The following is a 20,091-nucleotide window of genomic DNA, read 5'->3' as shown; positions in this document are numbered from 1 at the left end:
TGTTGTAATGCTGCTTGAGAGAGTCCATGAGATATATCCATAATGGAGTTCCATACTTTCCATGCAGCTGTGATAGTTTATAGCATGTATTTATGGGAAAATCTTTGGATCCATACTGCTCCTAGGAGAAGTTTAAGATCAAAATTTAAGTCAGTCATTTTTATTTCAAGGAAATCACAGCGCTGATTTCCACCGTGCTCTGGGTTGAGATAAGATCATAGGCTTATAGTAATATGTGATATTAAGCGCACCTATTCCTGCATATTTTGTAGTTGGGTGAAGTATGGTAGTTTTTACTCTGAGATATTAGATCATGTGCGAATGTCTTATAATAATCATTTACAAAACTGTCAGGTCCTGGGGATTTATGTAAGGGAAAGGATGTGATAGCTTTACATATTTTTCAGAGAGCGGGAAGAAAACGTCTTGAAGTTGTTCAGAAGTTCAGTTAGGGAGCTGAATGGAGTATAAGAGGGTTTGTATAGCTATAGGTTCAGGTGAGGGGGTATTTCTACAGTCCTTTAAGTTGTAAAGGGCAGAGTAGTAATTGCGGAACTACTCTGCAATATTTTAAAGGATTTTAATGTTTACGGCCCCATTGGTCCAAGAGAAATAACATTTTTGATGCAGCTTGTAGCTTTTTAAGGAAAGCTCCAAGTTTGTTCCCTAAAGTTACATGGGGGTGTCTATAGTACGCCTGTAAATTAGCGCATATTTCCCATGTTTATAACAGTCTCTGCACAAAATGACATTTCTAAAGGAAAAAAAGTAATTTAAAACTACTCGCGGCTAGGATGAATTGTCGGGTCCCGGCAATACAGATAAAAGTAAATAAAAGTCATTGAAAAAATAAAAATAAAAAAAGCAGGCCCTTCAGTTCTGGTATAGATATTAAGGGGAACCCTGCGCCAAATAAAAAAAATGCAGTGGGGTTCCCCCAAAAATCCATACCAGGCCCTTCAGGTTTGGTATGGATTTTAAGGGGAACTCTGCACCCAAAAAAATAAAATGGCATGGGGTTCCCCCCAAAAATCCATACCAGACCCTTATCCAAGCATACAACCTGGCAGGCCGCAGGAAAAGAGCGGGGGACGAGAGAGCGCCCCCCCCCCCCCTGAACTGTACCAGGCCACATGCCCTCAACATGGGGACGTGGCCTCATCCCCACAACCCTTGCCAGGTGGTTGTGGGGGTCTGTGGGCAGGGGGCTTATCGGAATCTGCAAGCCCCCAGATCCCACCCCCCATGTGATTTGGTAATGGGGTACATTGGACAGATGGGTGATTTCCACGGTATCCTTAGGATACCAAATAGAATTCCGGGAAATCACACCTTATCGGTTCCTAAACTCAAATGTCTCCAAAGATCCATTAACCACTTAACCCCCAGACCATATTGCTGGTCAAAGACCAGAGCACTTTTTGCGATTCGGCACTGCGTCGCTTTACCTGACAATTGCGCGGTCGTGCGACGTGGCTCCCAAACAAAATTGGTGTACTTTTTTTCCCACAAATAGAGATTTATTTTGGTGGTATTTGATCACCTCTGTGTTTTTTAGTTTTTGCGATATAAACAAAAATAGAGCGACAATTTTGAAAAAAAATGAATATTTTTTACTTTTTGCTATAATAAATATCCCCCAAAAATATATAAAAAAACTATTTTTTCCTCAGTTTAGGCCGATACGTATTCTTCTACATATTTTTCATTAAAAAAAATCACAATAAACGTTTATTGATTGGTTTGCGCAAAAGTTATAGCGTTTACAAAATAGGGGGTAGTTTTATGGCATTTTTTTTTTTCACTGCTATAAAAATGCATTGGATTACTATAAAAATGCCACTGGCAGGGAAGGGGTTAACAATAGGGGGCGGGGAAGGGGTTAGGTATGTTCCCTGGGTGTGTCCTAACTGTAGGGGGGGTGGCCTCACTAGGGGAAATGACTGTTCGCTGTTCATACATTGTATGAACAGACGGTCAGGCATTTCTCCCCTGACAGGACCGGGAGCTGTGTGTTTACTACAGTATACAAATAGTAATCCAATATACACAAAATCCAATATACACAAAAAAATAAATAAAAAAAAACACAAACCCTAATAACACTACATGAAACAAATGGAATTATCCCAAATTACACTCTCTAGTCTAAACCAAGAAAAAGTAATTTTTCACTGACTGCAACATTTTTAATTTGGTTGCAAAAATCAATACATATAGTAAGAATTGAATTATTTTGCCAAAAGTAAATACGGTATATACTGTACATCAGCCCTCAAAAATACACTCGCATTTTGCGAGTTTATTTTGAGGGCTGGCGAGAAGGGCTGCCTGGGATCCTGGGGGGGCGATCAGAGGGGAAAAGAGGAAAGCCGCCATCTGGAGGAATTAATTTGCCTACTCAAAGAACTGGAGCACTGGCAGCTGGTGGACCCGCGCTGTCCCTGGGTCCGATTTCCCAGCCAACTGCGGGAATCGGGACACTTCTAACTGTGCTGCCTGCACTGAACAGGTGTGGGGGATCGCTGCAGTGGGGAAGAATAACTGGAACCATGCCCTGTATCTTTCCAGCAGCTGGAAGCCCTGCCACCCACGTCCGCCACCCTCGCCCCCCCTTCCCTCTGGACGGACACAGTCTCAGATACAGGGTATGGTTCCTGTAGTTCCCCAAAGCCATGTCTCTGTCAAAGTCTTGTGTCAGGCAGAGTCTTCTTCTCTGCCCAGACTGCCCGACACATCACATCAAGTGCTGCTGATAAAAACCGAACAGGACCAGCGGGCGCCGGACGGAGGTAGCAGGACTCGGGAGCCATGGAAGAAGTGCATGCACGGTGAGAAGAGGATGTGTGTGATAGAGGAGGACTACAATTCCCAGCAATGTGTATGGGGGAGAAGCACTTAGTTTTAGGCTGGAGGTGAAAGCATTGTGTATCAGTCTCACTTGCAGTGTAGGTGAGATCACATGTGTCTGGATGGCAGGAGGAGTATCTCAGAACACCCCTACGGTATATATATCTGCAATCAGTGGTGGCTAGTATTTTGTTTGGGTGTGTGTGGCAAACAATCCACCCCTGCCGGCACCCCCATCCCGTCAGGTCGTGGACGGCACTGCCCACATATTGTAATTATCACATTAGCCCCTCCCCCTTTTCTGCTTCTACCTCCTACCCTCCCCTCTATTCCCCCTCCCTCTGCCCTCTAACCCTTATATCCCCCCCCCATTATTTCCATTACCCCTTGCTTTCTCTCCTTTCTTCCCTCCCCCTTCCTCTCTCTCCATCATCCCCATGTCCCATGTCCCCTCTCCTCCCTTCCCCCTCTGTCCTCTCTCCCCCCTCTGTCCTCTCTCCCCCCTCTGTCCTCTCCCCCCCCTCTGTCCTCTTTGCCCCCTCCCTCTGACATTTTACTCTCCCCTCCATCTCTCTATCCTCTCCCCCTCCCTCTTTCCTCTCCCCCTCCCTCTTTCCTCTCCCCCTCCTTCTATCTATCCTATCCCCGCTCCCTCTCTCTATCCTCTCCCCTCCCTCTCTCCCTCCCTCCCTCTTTCCTCTCACCCTCCCTCCCTCTTTCCTCTCACCCTCCCTCTTTCCTCTCCCCCCTCCTTCTCTCTATCCTCTTCCCCGCCCTCTCTCTATCCTCTTCCCCTCCCTCTCTCTATCCTTTCCCCTCCCTCTCTCTATCCTTTCCCCCTCCCTCTCTCTATCCTCTCCCCTCTCCCCCTCCCTCTCCCCCCCCCTCCCCCTCTCCCCCTCTCTCCCCCTCCCCATCTCTCCCCTCCCCCTCTCTCCCCTTCCCCCCTCCTTCTCTCCCCCTCCCCCTCTATCCCCCTCCCCCTCTCCCCCTCCCCCTCTATCCCCCTCCCCCTCTCCCCCTCCCCCTCTCCACCTTCCCCTCTCTCCCCCTCCCTCTCTCCCCCTCCCCCTCTCCCCTTCCCTCTCTCCCCCTCCCCCTCTCCCTCTCCCCCTTCCCCCTCCCCCTCTCCCCCTCTCCCTTTCCTCTCCCCCTCCCCCTCCCCCTCTCGACCTTCCCCTCTCTCCCCCTTTCCTCTCCCCCTCTCCCTCTCCCCCTCCCCCCCTTCCCCTCTCCCCCTCCCCCTTCCCCTCTCTCCCCCTCCCCCTCCCCCCCCCCCTCCCCCTCTCCCCCTCTCCCCTCTCCCCTCTCCCCCTTCGCCTCTCTCCCCCTCTACCTCCCCTCCCCATCTACCTCCCCTCCCCCTCTCCCCCTTCCCCTCTCTCCCCCTCCCCCCCTGAGGAGATGGTGGGGCGGGTTTAGGGGCAGGGAATCGTAGGGGTTAGATGGGGCAACTGGTGGCGAGTAACCCTTGAGGCCTGGCTAGTAGCTCAGGACTTGAAAATTTTGAGCCCTGCTGTACATTCTACATTTATTTTTTATTATTACTCCATTATTTCCATTTCAGTATGTTGTGTTATGCAAATGGTATAAAATGACCGTGCTTATTCAGAGCTTTCAGATCTTTAAAAACTTACACTAAAAACACTACAGTGTGTAATATAAAAAGTGTATCCCCCTTTTGTACTAGGATTTATATTTACATCCCTGTGCCTTGTAGATACACACATTTTGCAAAAAAAGTTGCCTTGCCAGGCAAAAACAAAATGCAACCAGACAAGTCCTATGGTAGAATATAAGGATGCATTCTAAATTTTCTAAATGTCTTAACTTTTGTATGGATTAAAATAGATTGTATCATTAATGGGAAAACATAATTTTAATTCTTAGCCTATGACCTCCAAGTTAACAATTGTTTAAAGGGAAATTAAAAACTCATCAGTAACAGATATTATTGCTAATTCAGTAGGCACATAATCTGAACAGTGTGATTAGTATCGTTATTACAAGAGCAGTTGTAATTTTAATTAATTTTTCCAGTATGAACTCCTATAGTGTTACATTTTTACTTTCTGTAAACTAGCTTTACCATTGACAGGTCTGGTATAGATCAGGAGCCCTAATGAGCTTACATGAACTCTATAAAGGAGAAAAACATTTCAAGGAAGAAAATTAAATTCATAAAATAAGTGATGAATTGTTGACTGTGCCTGTCCTATGAACAGTAAAAAAAACAAAAAAAAAACACACATATTATATATATAATTTTTTGTGGCTCTTAGACAATAAAAATAAATTACATAGTTATAAAGACTTTCCGTGCACTTCAACGCCAACATTAAATAGTCAGTGTTACACCCCATAAATATGACACCTCTTACTGTTGATAAATTTGTTCTCAATACTAGTATTGTCCAGCACAGGACTTCTGGCTTAGAGAACAAATTAAAGTGGTTGTAAAGCCTACGGTACATTTTTTTAATCTTAATGCATTTCTTGTATTAAGGTAAAAAATGTTTCAGTATGTGTTATGCCCCCTATGTGGGATTCCCAGTATATGTACCTGAGCCTGATCTTGCTCCAGCACTGTACCCATCTGCAGCGGCTCTCTCCTCTTTTCCCCTCTCTCGCAGGCTTTGCTGAGAGCAGCGGGAGCCATTGGAGTGGTGTGTCGAGACTTGGTTCATCTGCTGGTAGCACTGTGGTTCTCTGGGCTGAAAGCTGTAGATCCAGCGACCACCTGCGGGTGTCTCCCAGCGAGCAAGTTTCTGCAATTAGTTTCACCTGGCCCCAGCTGCTGGGAGGGTATTTAAGTCCCAACTCTGCAATTGCAACTTGCACCAGTGTTTTGATTGCCTTGCTTGCTGCCAGATCCATGCTCTTAAGCTACAGTATCCTTGCATTCTGTTCTTATACTGCTGTTTGCCTTGTTTATGTACCCAGTGCTAATTTCCCCTTTGTTCTTGCATTGCTCCTGTTACCATTGCTTCTCATATTGTATATATTTGTACATATGGTTTAAAGTTAGTTTTGCTAGGTTTTTGGTCAATTAGGAATTTTTGGTTGTGGGTTGCTTGTTGTTTGTTCGCTATTGGTTGGTGTGTGCATGTATTTTTGTTTCATTGTACATTGTTTGATCCCAGTTTTCTTGTATAACTGGTCATCCCAGCTGCTTACTCCTGACATGGGGATTCCCCCAAAATCCATACCAGGTTCTTCGGGTCTGGCATAAATTTTAAGGGGAACTCAATGCCAAGAAAATAAAAACAAGGTATGATGTCCCCCCAAATTTCCTATCAGCCCATTATATGAATATGCAGCTTGGCAGAGCAGGAAAAGGAGAAGACGAGTGTCTGTCCCTGCTCTTAAATCATACCAGGCCACATCCCTCAATATGGGGGGTACCAGGATGGGCCAACCCCCTGACAAAGCATCCTGTCCCCATGCTGATAAAGACAAGGACCTCTTCCCCACAACACTGGTCTGGTGGTTGTGGGGGTCTGCAAGCAGGGGGCTTATTAGAATCTGGATTACCATAATGTTCCCCATATACCAGCTTCCCCCCTATGTAAGGGGTACACAGAGTAGCGATATGTATTCTTTATTTATTCACATTGGATGACTGATATCTGGGGCCCCTTAATGTTAAAGGGTCATCAAATAAATCCCCACATCCACTGGGCCATGGTCTGTGGGTGGGGGAACAGGTCCCCCTCACAAAATACCCACCCCCCCTGCCACTTCCAAACACTGTCCCAGCCCTTTTTTTTTACATGCACTTGTTAGCCTGGAATTTCTGGCTAAACGTTGAATGAGCAGGACAAGGATAAGTCCCTGGTTATTAGGATGCCTCTGAGAACCAGCATTTCTGAGCTGGAATGGTCATATTTAGCAGTGGTAGGAATACTGCTGCCAAATCTTTCACTTCCTGCTGTAGCTGGAGGTCTAGTCTGAGGTAAAATAGGATGTAAACAAATGCATTAAATCACCCATGTGGTATTTAATGCATGTTTTTAAATGACTTCCCTGCCCCTGAGCTAAACACTGCCTGAGTTATTTTAATGCAAAAACTCATGTAGTATTTATCTCTTAATGAATCGACCCCAGAGTCCCTTAACCTTTTTGCTGCCACTGACATAGCTACATTTGTTTACATTCCTTTTCATGTTTACTCCAGGCTGTTGACTTTCTCATAGAAGCGATTACAAATGCTCAGAAATATGCCCTCCACCTCATTACCTGACCCTCCTGCCATGTGTCTAGGGCTTACCTGTCCTTTCTGGGTGCCTGGGACCATCATGGTGGGTGGGCGTCATGGTGGTGAGAGGTGGAAGATCACTGACTACAGTATCTGTTCACTGATCTTGCCTGTGAATAATGATCCTAACGACCTTCTTCTGACATTTCATTTTGGGCTTTATTGGCAGATTCCATAGAGTTCAAGGATGACCGTAGGGTTATAATAGATTCCTGATGTCTCCTTAAAGTGGTTGTAAAAGCAGAAGGTTTTTTTCTATGCATTTAAATAAAAAAACCTTCTGTGTGCAGCAGCCCCCCTTGGCCCCCCTAATTTTTACCTGAGCCCCATTTCTGTCCAGCAATCTACACAAATGCCTCGGACATCCGAGATTCTCCTTCCTGATTGGCTGAGACTATGGCTCCCACTGCTGTCAATCAAAGTCAGATAGTTAATCAGAAGGGAGATGGGGCAGGGGTAGGCCCCACCTCCATGTCTGAATGGACGCAGGGAGCTGTGACTTGGCTTTGGTGTCCCTATAGCAAGCTGCTTTCTGTGGGGGTACGCAACAGGAGGGAGGGGCCTAGTGCTAGGGACTGGATTGTAAAGAGACTTTGCAATAATTTTAAGGTGGAACTTCCTTGTCCTCCTCCTCATTGTAGATTTTTTTTCAAAGAGCGAGTACCTATTTCTGACAGGTACCCATTTCCACTGAGGGGGAGCAGGTGAGCAAAGTGGAAATTCACCCCCCTTTTGTCTGCAACATCCTGGGACATGTCTCAAGTCCCAGGACACTGCCGGACTATTGAGACAGTGCATGTGCAGTGGGGAGCCAGCTTCTAGGGACCCGAAGACCAGGGTCCCGGGTGATGACACTGCACAATGTACATTGCAGTGATTTTAACAAACTTTGTTGCACATTCCTACCTTTTGTTGTTCTGAAGGAAAAGTTTTTGTATCAATGCGCACACTGAATGTGAGCAGGAGTGAATTTTTTCATTATGAACCTGCTGAAGTTCATGCAGACTTATAATGAGACAACTTGTAGTGTCTCAATCCCTTTACACATGATTAACCCTTTGGAAGTATCTCTCCAAAAATAAAATATTTGCTGCAGAGGATGCTTACAATTTGACTTGTATCTTAGTGCAATCACACAAGCAGTAAAAAACATCTTTCTAGGACGTTCTGTACAACAACTGTACATGGAATACCATATTGGATTGAATTTTAGAGAAACTTTCAACACTGCATTTATTTATTTTTTAATGTTTTGTTATTAAAGATTTTGTAGCAAAGTACATTGAACAGTCATTGTCAGTTTACGAACACATTAATGAAAAACAGACAACGTAAACAATATGAATTATACCGGATAGCATGCGTAGGTTGCGTAAGTTGCAAGTCTCTACCCCGTATCGCCCCGCACCCCAACTGGGATTAAAATGTGCTGGGAGAGGCCGGGCAGTACGAACACTGAACAGTATAGACCATCGGTGCAAAGTGTGTACATAACATATAGTACAGCACTATGAATAAACAAGTTAAAAACAGAAGATGTATTTGCCACGCAGGGCACAGAGAGAGCATTATTTGTAAATGGTATATATTTAAGAGGGGATAAGTGGAAAATGAGGGAAAGGGACGAGGGAGAGAGACAGAGAGAGAGAGAGGGCAAAAAAGAGAGAGAGAAAGGAAGGGAGGGAAAGCACTTACCATAATTTGTGATTTACCGCTTGTACCACTCTTTCCAACATTTCCAGTTTTGGTCAAACGCTAAGCAACAGCGATTACAGCAATAAGTCTTTCATAATGGTAGTTGAGGTTGACCTGTGCTAGGACTTCTGAGGGTTAAGAGAGTAAGTGCTTTTCCAGTGTCTGGCTATAACCAGTTTTGCAGTAATTAGGATACGGATAACTACTGTGCTGTCAGAGGGTATTTGCCTATCCCTAGATGGAGGATTGCCAACGCTGGCTATGGGGTTTGCAGAATTCCGCTGATATCTGCTAAAATACAGATTTTTCTCCAGAAGCTAGACAGGTTCTTACATTGCCAGAATATGTGGAGGATTGTGCCAGGGATGCCACATTCTCTCCAACATAATGTGGAATGGGAAGTAAACATTTTGGCTAGTTGGTAAGGAGTTCTATACCACCTCGCTAGGACTTTGAGTTAGTTCCCAATGGTTAATGCAGTGAGAAGCTGTGTAGTTGTAGTGGAGCACTATGGTCCACTCTTCGCCCTCCTAGTTCACTCACAAGCCCTGCAGCTTTCAAACTGACAGCCCATGTGGAGGTATGGGGATAAAGTTGTAAGGCTTGTCTGCAGGAGCCTGACATTGCACACGTTATCCACTGATTGTAGGTGCAATATACTGCAGGTTTCTTGCAAAAATATTTGCATTAATTTATTTTTACAAAGGTGAACTTAGCCTTTAATAAAATGAATTAAAAAACACAAAAAAAGTTAATAGCCCCTCCCACCCCACATACTGTATATACAAGTACAGATGGGTGTCGGGTAATTCTGTGTAAGAAAACGGCAATTAAGTCAAACATTAGATTCTTTTTACTGTTGACTCAGAACTGATAAACAATAAGATTCTTTAAATGATCACCTATGGACAATTCTTAAGCACAACTTTTATTAATAATAGTTTAAAATAGCTGACATGCTCATTTAAAATTATTGTCACATTTCATAGAATATGGTAAGCATATAGCACAAACTACATATAGAAACATTATTTCTCTGATACTAGATTTTTAAATATTTTTTTTTTTTTTCTGATTTTATAGCATTTATTATGTCGTTAAATAATAAGTAAAAGTGGCGTCAGAGAGCTGCGTCCGGATTGGTCAGTCGCTGGGTTCAAAGTGGACGATGTGGTCCTCTCTGGTCTTGCCCACCTGGAAGGCGGTGAGGCTCATCTCCTCCTGGTAACATGGGAGCTTCTTGTAGATCTGCAGATGTACATACTGATTATCTCCTATGTGAGTCTTAATGAAGTAATTTGTTCCGGCAACAAGCTGAGTCTTGAATTCAATGGCTTCGAAAGTCCCGAAATTCTTCCCGGATTTCTGCTCCACCTCCGCTTTGAAATTGTATCCTCTCCTAGATTTTTAAATATTCACTAATACAAGCTTACATTGCTGTGTTCCCGATAAAGAATTACATGTAATTTCTTTTATAATTACCATCCATTCTGTCAGCCATTTGGTGCTGTATCACAGCAGATCATTTCCTTAGAAGAGTTAATATGTCAATTGTTCACAATAGCGGAGAGAGTCAACAGGGCTCCAGCAGTGTTGTACGTAATGATAAATCATGAGTAAAAACACCGCTGGGGCCCAAGTGCCTTCCGCTAGCTATGTGTTCATGCGTAATATATTGGAATATGATCCTGACCCCCTGAAAAACAGATGGCAGCAGCATTATAAATCCATACAGACAGCATATTATTTCCTACAACCTGTATGGTTTCTGGTATATAGACAGGAAGAGTTGAGACACTGAGCATTTTACTTTGATTTGTATAAATTATTTGACCTTTCTTGCCCCATCCTACAATTGTCTACTGTTTCTCTTGTGCCTAGTTTTTGTTATTGTTTAACAGGTGATATTATTAAAAATCTGAAGTCCCGCCCCCCCATCAGAATATTAAATGTCAGCAGCTACACATACTGTAGCTGCTGACTTTTAATATTAGGACACTCTCCTGTCCTGGAATCCAGCGATGTCTGCACCCCAGCCAATGTTTCCATGGGCTCTCGGGTGCTGCCGCCGCCATTGCCTGTAAGAGAAACTGGCTGTGCTTTCTGAATGGATGAGCTGTGGGGGAAGGGGGAGGGGGCCGAACTTCCGAGTGATCTTGCCGTGGTACCCACGGAGGGGTAGACAGATAAACAGAGCTTCCACTTTTTAATTAGGTAAGCTACACTTTGTTACAATTTTCTGACCAAAACTTCATTACCCAAACTAAATTTTGCATATTGTAGGTGTGTGTGTGTGTGTGTGTGTGTTTGTATCTGTTTTTTTTTTTTTGCTATTTTAATTAGTTATATTTAAAGTGAATTTAAACCCAAGAGCAAAAAAATCTAATATAGCGAGGAATACCAGTCTTTGATTATGATAGCTATATTAGTTTATCTTTTTCAGTCTTATTTTCTTTTCTTTTTTTAGCTGGCGGTCTTGTTAGTAACACACTTTCTGTCCTAAGGTGCAAATACTTACTGTAGCTATGGAGGGGAATTCTCCCCACTACGCTATTGTATTCTGACAGCCAGGAGACATCCCTGCCATCGGAATATGGTTTCTACACACTATGGCTGCAGCTTGCACCGGTGATCGAGTTCGGACAATCCCACAGGACTGTTGTACAATAGTAAATTGGTAGATCTACTTCTTTACAATCATGTTGCCCATACATGAATTGAAATTTGTCTGGTCCCTGCTGAGCCAGTTAAATTTTGATCCATGTATGGCCAGTTTAAAGTGGATGTAAACCTGATTCATGAAATTTGACCTAGGGACATATATCTGTTTCTTTCTGTTTCATTCCTCTGTTATCAGCATGATAACTTCGGACAAGTTCTCCAAGATGGGAGATAAAACCAGCCTGAAATGTGTTTCCTGGGTAGGTGCTATAAATAGATTAACAGAGAGCTTGTCACAGCACAGCACAGCTCTAAAAGTATCTTCATTCTTCTGCCAATGTGAAGTGGGGGTGTGTGCCTCTCCTCCAATCGGCTGTCATACAGTGTATGCCAAGACTACACTCCCGCTGAATGAGGAAGTAATAACACAATGTAAGAATTCTAAAGAATATAGTAAGCTGAAAACAGCAGATATGCATGTAAAACCTATGTAGGGAGATTTGTTTCATCTCTGTGTATCATCTGAGGCTGTTCACTTCACTGGGTATAGGAGAGGGCTTACATCCGCTTTAAGACAGGAGGACTATAGGACTTAAGGACCCTCTCTCCTGTTTTCTGTCGCAGAGAATGCTGGAAACAATGCTAACTGATAAGAGTGCAGTACAGGCAGAGAACACAGGAAGTTGTCAGCTCATTAAACAGACCAAAGGGAAGAAAATAAGATAAGATCATTGTTTTTGTTTTGAGACATTTTAACTATTGCAAGCATGCATTTCCTGAGACCTTGTATTTTGTCTTGTAACCAGTTTATATGGTTCAGTGTGACATGAATTGGAGTTTTAAGAGTGTCTTTAGCTCACAACCTTTGCCGTTTGTAATTTTCCCACTTTTTTTCCCTGTTTTACATTTTCTTCCCTTTTCTATGCTGACCAGCAAAACATCTTCCTTTATTGCTTCCCTCTTTCCATATTTTTCCTCAACGGGCTGACTAAGCTCTTAATTTTCAATGATTTTGATTTTTGAATCCAGCTCTGAAAAGGTTAACCTTAGGTGTCTGTTAAAAAAGCAGTGGATGACTGGATCATAATTAAAACATTTAGAATTTCTGTGGGGGGCATTTATTTTATACACAAGTGTGTATACATCTTGTAGTTTTTATGTTGTATTATGTACAGTATGTTTAATAATGAAGACGCCTTCTGTATAAATGCTCCTCCCAGTATGTGGGAAGATAGCCATTCCTTGGACTGCAAATGTGGTTTGTTGTTTTGCAAAATAAAAATAACTAAAGACTGTTTGAAGTTACTGCTTCAGTGTACATCCATAAAAAAAAATAAAAAAAAAGTCACACTCCAGTACTGACTTAATTTCCTTCTCTCATCAATAAATAGCTTGTAGTACCATAATCTTTGAAAATTAACTATTACTTACAAAATACTGCAATTATTGAAAATATGCATGTGGCAGACACAAATGATTTGCTTTTCAAAACATTTACTGAATTGATATCAAACACTAGCAAATAATATATGGTAATGCACAAACTGCATGGGCTGTGTTTTGCTAATTTTAACTCAAAGTGTTTACAACTTCCAAATCAGCATTTATGATGGTCAGTTCACATAATTGTAAGGTTGAACAGAAAGAAATGGTTTATTAGTATAACCATACCTGTGGCTCTTTGGCTGGCTATAGATGAGTAATAACAAATAAGTTGTCAATTTGCGATTTTACAACCCAAAACCTGCCCTATTACAGCAAATGTTTGTCCAGCAAGTCAGAACTACAAAGTATATTACTAGACTTTTTAAGGACTCGTTTGCAACTGTAGTCTATGTTGTTGAACAGAAATGTAAATCATGTTGTTTTAAGCTTCTAGTGATGTTGGGCAAGAAATCGAAAGCTGAGTGTGTTTTACACCACACAGGATTGTCATTTATAGGAAAATTAAAAACCAGTATAGGCAAGGGCAGGGCCACCATCAGGAATTATGGGGCCCCCTTACACAGCTTCAGGCATGGGCCCCCTGGAGCAGGGAACCGGGGGGGTGGGGGGTGCTGCCGTCGCCTGAAATTGAGAAGCGGGGGGGGACTGCCGCGAATTGACAAGCGTGGGGGGCCTTTACAAAAAAATAATTAATAAAGAAAAATATATATAAAACAAGGGGGGTAGCCATCCTGGGCCCTGGGGACCTCTGGACCCTTTAATAAAAAGAAAAAAAAGAAATAAAAAATATATATAGATTTTTTTTTTAAAAAAGGGGGGTTGCCATCTGGGGCCCTGGGAACCTCTGGGCCCTTTAATATATATATTTTTTTTTTATAAAAAGAAATTGCAAAAAACAGGGGGGTTGCCGTCCGGGACATCTGGGCCATTTAATATTTTTTTTTTTTAAAGAAGGTTGCCATCCGGGCCCCTGGGGACCTCCGGGCCCCTTACAGGTGTATTGCCTGTACCCCCCTGATGGCAGCCCTGGGCAAGGGTATCACTAATGGGATCTAAGAAGAGAAGCAGGACAATGCAGACTCTCTTACTCACTCTCCTTCTCTGATGCATCATACTAATTTACCTGATATGGTCCTCTCAATATGATGGCCACTTCATCAGATTCAATATCACCTCTCCACCCCAAAGTATTTCCCATGTTTTATAGACAAGTGCATTTGTTTTCGTCCGAATGCATTTTCGGTCGAATTTCGTGTATTTTCGTTACTGTTTTAACAAACGAAAACGAACATGCAGAATTCAAAATCCAAAAGATCCAACATAAAAAAATGCTTTATTTTAATTTTCGTTGCTACAACAGTTCAATAAATATAGGAGATTTGACATGACACTGACAATGTCTTAGAACATTCGACAGACATCATATGCCTTCAACTGACAGATTCGACCTTAATTCAGATTTTTGGACAAATGCATTTTATAACGAAACAAAATAAATAAAAACAAATTTCGGGAGTAACTAAATAAATGTATTTTTCGGATGAAAATGAAATTCCGAAACAAAATATTTCAGTGTGTACATGTCTAATATTTTATCGATCATGATATCATCCAAATCTCCATTGATGGAGTACAAACCTGAATTGGGTGAACCTTTTGACCTATGTGAAGTCTACCCATTCTTTTTTAATATGTTTTACAGCTACCAATGTTATCTCTGAAATATACAGCACTGTGGAAAATGCCTTCTCCAGAACATATATGTCAGAGGATGGTTTGCCCTCTAAGATTGGGCACATTTTAAATGACTCTGCATGCCCCGAGGAGGAACATGATCAATTCCATTTCATAGTGTCAGTCAGGTCTTGTATTCAACACATATTTCTCTTGTGAGCTATGGAACTTTTGTTTTTATGGAACAAAATTAGAGGCAGAGGTAGACGTTATCTCTTCCCACTGTCCTACTGTACACAAGGTGAATAATTAACATATTTCTGCCCACCATCACAATATTTGTTATGGTCAAGCAAACATGGGCAAGGATTGCTATACAAACTGTATAAAAATAATAAAAAAATAATGATAGCCTGGAAAGGGGGAACCATTTGGAATTTGATGGGAGACTCATTTCAATCACCCTTGGTCCTTGTAGCCTTTTTCTATGAAAATTGGGGTAGGCAGTAGTAAATATTAAACGTACAAACCTACAGCCATGAGATGCCCATCCTTCTCCAAAGAAAAAGCTTAAAACCCCACCTTTATAGTACCAGAAACAACCTTTTTATTTGTGAAAAAAAGGGCCCAAACACTGTATATGTCCTGTGTCTGTATGCCACCTGTGTCACTATTCATTTTTTTTTCTTGCATTTTAAGTGTTTTATTCTTTCCCCATGAGACTGGATCTGCCCTGTTCAAGTAACCATGGACAGGAATGGCAAGACATAAAAGTGATCATATCCATGGACATGTAATAATAAATGTTTGCTTTTGGGTCTAATACTACTTTAAAAGTTTACATATACTTTAATCACATCCCACCTGTCCTATAGCAGAATGATGGTCGTGCCATGGTATCAGAATAGGGTACTTACCAAGGTCGAGATGCTGAGAGCGGTTCGCTGTTGTGACTAAGCGCAGTCCGCCCCCCTGGAGGTGGTACAGAGGGTGGATGGCACCAAGAGGCACAAGCTACCAGCAGGCAGGGTAGAGCTTGCGTGGAAGTCCTGTAAAACTGGAGCAGGGACCGATGGGTATCAGGGTCCAGCAGGAGAAGTCAGGTAGAAAGTCCAGAGCAGGCTGAGGCTCAAACAAAGGTAAGCAGACAATCCAGGTCACAGACTGGGGGTCAAGGCACTGGAGACAGGAGGCAAAACTGGGTCACAAGCAGAAGGTCAAAGCACAGGAGACTGAAGGTAAATCCGGGTCACAGGCAGAGGGTCAAACACAGGAGGCAGGAACAAAGTCCGTAAAGCAAGCCTAGGTCGGGTCCAGGAGAAGATCAGAGTAGGTTAGGGTCAATCCGGGTCACAGCAGGAAATCAATCAATAGGAAACAGGAACTCAGGTACAGGAAGCTGAAGACAAACCAGCAATTTCCAATGAACATCTACTCAGCTTTATAGGCAGCCAGAAAGTCATGTGGTGCGTGTCATGTGACAGCCAGTCTGCAGCTGAAGGTTTCTTTGACAGCTGTCACTGTCAACTTTGCTGCCATCTAGTGTTCAAAGTCAAATATGTTTTTTTTACAATATGTTTCTCTGACAGGTGGTTTCATTATCCGGAGTGGGTGTCATATGATGTTCAGCAGAATAAGTCGCTCAAGTGTGCCCTCAAGTTGCTCACATCGTAACCAGGAAGTGCCAGTTATCGGCTATTCCTGTATTTGCGCTGACAGGGCACAAGAAGAAGAGAGCTGATAAGCGGCTCTCCTGATAGGGGAGGTATGTGCTGATTATCAGTGTATTGATTGTCAGTGCAGAACCATCAGCGGTGCCCACCTAGAGGGCCAACCAGTGCCCACCAGGGATACCAATTAGTGCCCATCAGTAATGCCTGTCAGTACCTCCTCATCAGTGCTAATCAGTGCTAACCATCAGTGCCCATCATTGTCGCCCATCAGTGCCCATCATTGTCGCCCATCATTGCCACCTATCAGTGCCCATCAGTCCTGCATATCAGTGCTGCATATCAGTGCCTCATCATCAATGCCCATTGTTGCCACCTCATCAGTGCCCATCAGTGAAGGAGAAAACATACTTATTTACCAAATTTTATAAACGAAACAAAGAAAAACGTTCTTCCTCAAAATGTCTGCGTTTTTTTTTTTATTTGTTTGGTAAAGAATAAAAAACACAGTGGTAATCAAATACCACCAAAAAAAAGCTCTATTCATGGGAAAAAGATGATAAAAATGTTGTTTGGGTACATAACCGCACAATTTTCATTCAAAGTGCAACAGCACTGAACGCTGAAAATTGGCCTAGGCAGGAAGGGGATGAAAGTGTCCTGTATTGAAGTGGTTAAGAGACATTCTGGTACCTACATGCTCCAAACTAATATTTTCCTGCACTTTATCAGCAGCGCATCCGTTGCTTTACCTATTGACAATATGCCATATCTTTTATAGTGAGGGTTCTGGTTTATCCAAAAGTCTCCTTATTGGCCCTTTTAAAGTCTGCTGAAATTTTAAAGACCAGGCAGTGTATTATGGCTAATATGACAAATTTCCACATCAGTTCGCATTGGTCATGGATCCATGGTAGCAGCAAACCTTTACCTCATCCATTCTCTAGGCCTGTCTCCATGATAAAGTATATACAACTGATGGGACACCTGGCAGCAAAAGATACAACACGTCTGAAGTATGCATGCTTTTTTTTTTTTAGAAAAAAACATTTCCCTCTGGGTGATCTATGTATATTACAAGGATTCTAACAAATCTTATTGCAGATTCCTATCTTTTGTTATTCTAAAGAAATAGCAATTTGTTTTGTCTGTGCCCATGTGCAAAATGAATGTGAATGGGAGTGATTTTCTAATTATCAATCAGCTTCTGTACTTGAAGGGTCCTAATGAGTAAAGTTGCAGGATCTGCATCCCTTTAGAAATTACTTGCTTTTGGGAATATCTCACCAAAAATACAATTTTGATTGCAGAGGATGCCCTAAATATGACTTGTATCTTGAGGTAGACTTCTGGGAAAATCAGTCAGCCAAATTCTACTTTTAGGGGGTGTTATGTACACCAACTGTGTGAAGAACACCTCCATGATGCCAAATGACATTATATTTTACAGAAAATTACAGTGCTGCACTTAGAAAAGGAAAGTTAATTCTTCATAACATTATATATCACAATATGGCCTGTGTTGCATCTTGTATACGCCATGTTTTTTTTTTTTTTATTTGCAATTTTTTCCCAAACAAAGTTGTATTTTTGGCTTACCTGGTTATCATGTTATTTAAGCTGAATGATCTTTATACTGTATATATCTGCTTTTTAGACTGAAATATTTCCAGGTATTGGTATGTGATATTTCTGTGCTTTGTTCTAAGATACTGTACATATTTTCTTCAGGAAAGTTATTTTTGTGCCATTGTTGTATTACACTTGTTGTAATATGCTCAACAAACCATCCTTTATGTAAAAGAAAATCATAAAACAAAAGGGCCAAGTTATTCAAAATAAAACATAAAAAATACATATTTATTATCAACTTCTCAGCCTAATATAGCACACACATTTTATTATGAGTAACGATAGCTTTTACCGTATTTGCCGGCGTATAAGACGACTGGGCGTATAAGACGACCCCCTAATTTTCCAGGAAAAATTTTGGTTTTGGGATATACTCGCCATATAAGACTACCCCCTTCCTTCTAGTCCTTCTGGAAGCTGAGGGGTAGCCGGAACAACTGCTGACAGAAACAACCGCTGACAGAAACAGGCTTTTTTCAAATCTCACTGTGCCATTACATGCCCCACTTTGCCATTACATTACATGCCCCACTGTGCCATTACATTACATGCCCCACTATGCCATTACATTACATACCCCACTGTGCCATTACATTACATGCCCCCACAGTGCCATCACTTGCCCCTACAGTGCCATCACTTGCCCCCACAGTGCCATCACTTGCCCTCACAGTGCCATCACTTGCCCCCACTGTGCCCCCACTGTGCCATCACTTCCCCCCCCACTGTGCCATCACTCACATTTTGCAGCACAGTCTCCGTATGCTGCGAGCGTCCATGATTTGAAAGCAGCGCCTTTTTCTCAGACTGTCCTGCGATAGGCGGAACATAAATTTTCCCAGCAGCGCCTCTGTTCTGTGTTCCGCCTATCACGGATGTCCTCTCGTCCGAGGATGAGAAGGCATCCGTGATAGGAGGAACACAGAACAGAGGCGCTGCTGGGAAAATTTGTGTTCCGCCTATCACAGGACAGTCTGAGAAGAAGGCGCGGCTTTCAAATCATGGACGCCCGCAGCAGACGGAGACTGTCACCGGCGTATAAGACGACCCCCGACTTTGGATGCATTTTTTTGCATCCAAAAAGTCGTCTTATACGCCGGAAAATACGGTAAGTTTAATTAAGCTTTGATGGCAAAGTGATTTGTTACTTCAAATGAATAAGCAATAACTAAGTGTGAAACACGTCGGCTGTTTTTGATTTCTGCTGTGTATTTGCGGTGTTTGCTCATGTTCCTTCAATAAAGAGTTCTTTGGTGTGCGGCCGTCCATCCGTCCTTTGCTACTTTCCATTGATTTGTTTGTTACCTTGTGGGACTAAAACGGCAAAAGCTTTAAAAAAAAATTACACAAATAGTGCCACTTCTACTTCACTTTTTTACTTTACTTTTCAGTACTTTAATTCAATATTTTAAAAGATCCTTAAGTGATATGAATTTTTTTACTAGCTGCACCTCAGTACCATACCTGGATAGGAAACGTTGAAGAAACCACCATACACTATAGCCTTCTTCATTTTCTCTTCATTCCTCTAGGTCAGTGGTTCTCAACCTTCTAGTGCCGTGACCCCTTGATAAAATTGTGGGTTGTCAGCACCCAAGGCAAGAAAAGGAATTTGCACCCCCAACCCATGGACATTTAGCGCTCCCTGAGTCCCTTCCACTCGTACAGTATTAAAACCCCTTCTGGTACATTTTAGGATGTAACACTCTTTCTCTTTGTTCTCCTTACTTTCCCTTTTATCGCTATCCTAATTTCTTGTTTTTTCCCCCATCCCTCTCTCAAACCGTATTTCTTGTTCTTTCTCTTATTCTTTCTCTCCCTTTTTCTTTGTTGCTCCCCCTCTTTTCCTCTCCCTTACATTATTCCTTCTCTTACTCCTTGGTGGAGGGTGGGGGAAAAGGGACGAGTGGCAGTGCTGGCGGGGAGTTGGGGTTAGTGACAATGTTGGGGGAGTTCTAATCAGCCAACTTAGGTGCTCTTGATCAAGGTCACCTGCTGATCTGAGAACTGTAGTGGGGACTTTTAATGGCAACTATAATCACAGGTAGTGTTACTCACTGTGTCTCTGACTTTGTGGTGTTTCGTAGCAGTGACACCAATGCCGAAATCAAAAGATAGGGTCTCCTCCAGCCCCCCCACTTCACATTCCTCACCAGTAAGCTGACCTCTAGTCTCTGTCCCCAAGCCATGCTGTGAACTAAATAG

The 20,091-nt window shown here is 42.6% G+C and overlaps 2 protein-coding genes across 4 annotated transcripts in view; one reads left to right on the top strand and one right to left on the bottom strand.

Moving 5' to 3' along the window:
- The window catches only part of GRID1 (glutamate ionotropic receptor delta type subunit 1), a 1,428,863-nt gene that overhangs the window by 1,086,994 nt on the left and 321,778 nt on the right, over positions 1 to 20,091 (top strand). The window lies entirely within an intron of this gene.
- Positions 9,876 to 17,864, bottom strand: LOC120909786 (cystatin-A-like). The gene is made up of 2 exons (XM_040321519.1): positions 17,854 to 17,864; positions 9,876 to 10,202 (listed from the first exon to the last, which is right to left on the bottom strand). The coding sequence occupies exons 1-2, from the start codon at positions 17,862 to 17,864 to the stop codon at positions 9,947 to 9,949; spliced, it is 267 nt and encodes an 88-aa protein (XP_040177453.1). The 3' UTR covers positions 9,876 to 9,946.

The sequence above is a fragment of the Rana temporaria genome, chromosome 8 (genome assembly GCF_905171775.1).
Source record: "Rana temporaria chromosome 8, aRanTem1.1, whole genome shotgun sequence".
NCBI lineage: Eukaryota > Metazoa > Chordata > Amphibia > Anura > Ranidae > Rana > Rana temporaria.
The sequence above is the reverse complement of the archived record's forward strand: the minus strand, read 5'-3'. Positions and strand labels throughout refer to the sequence as shown.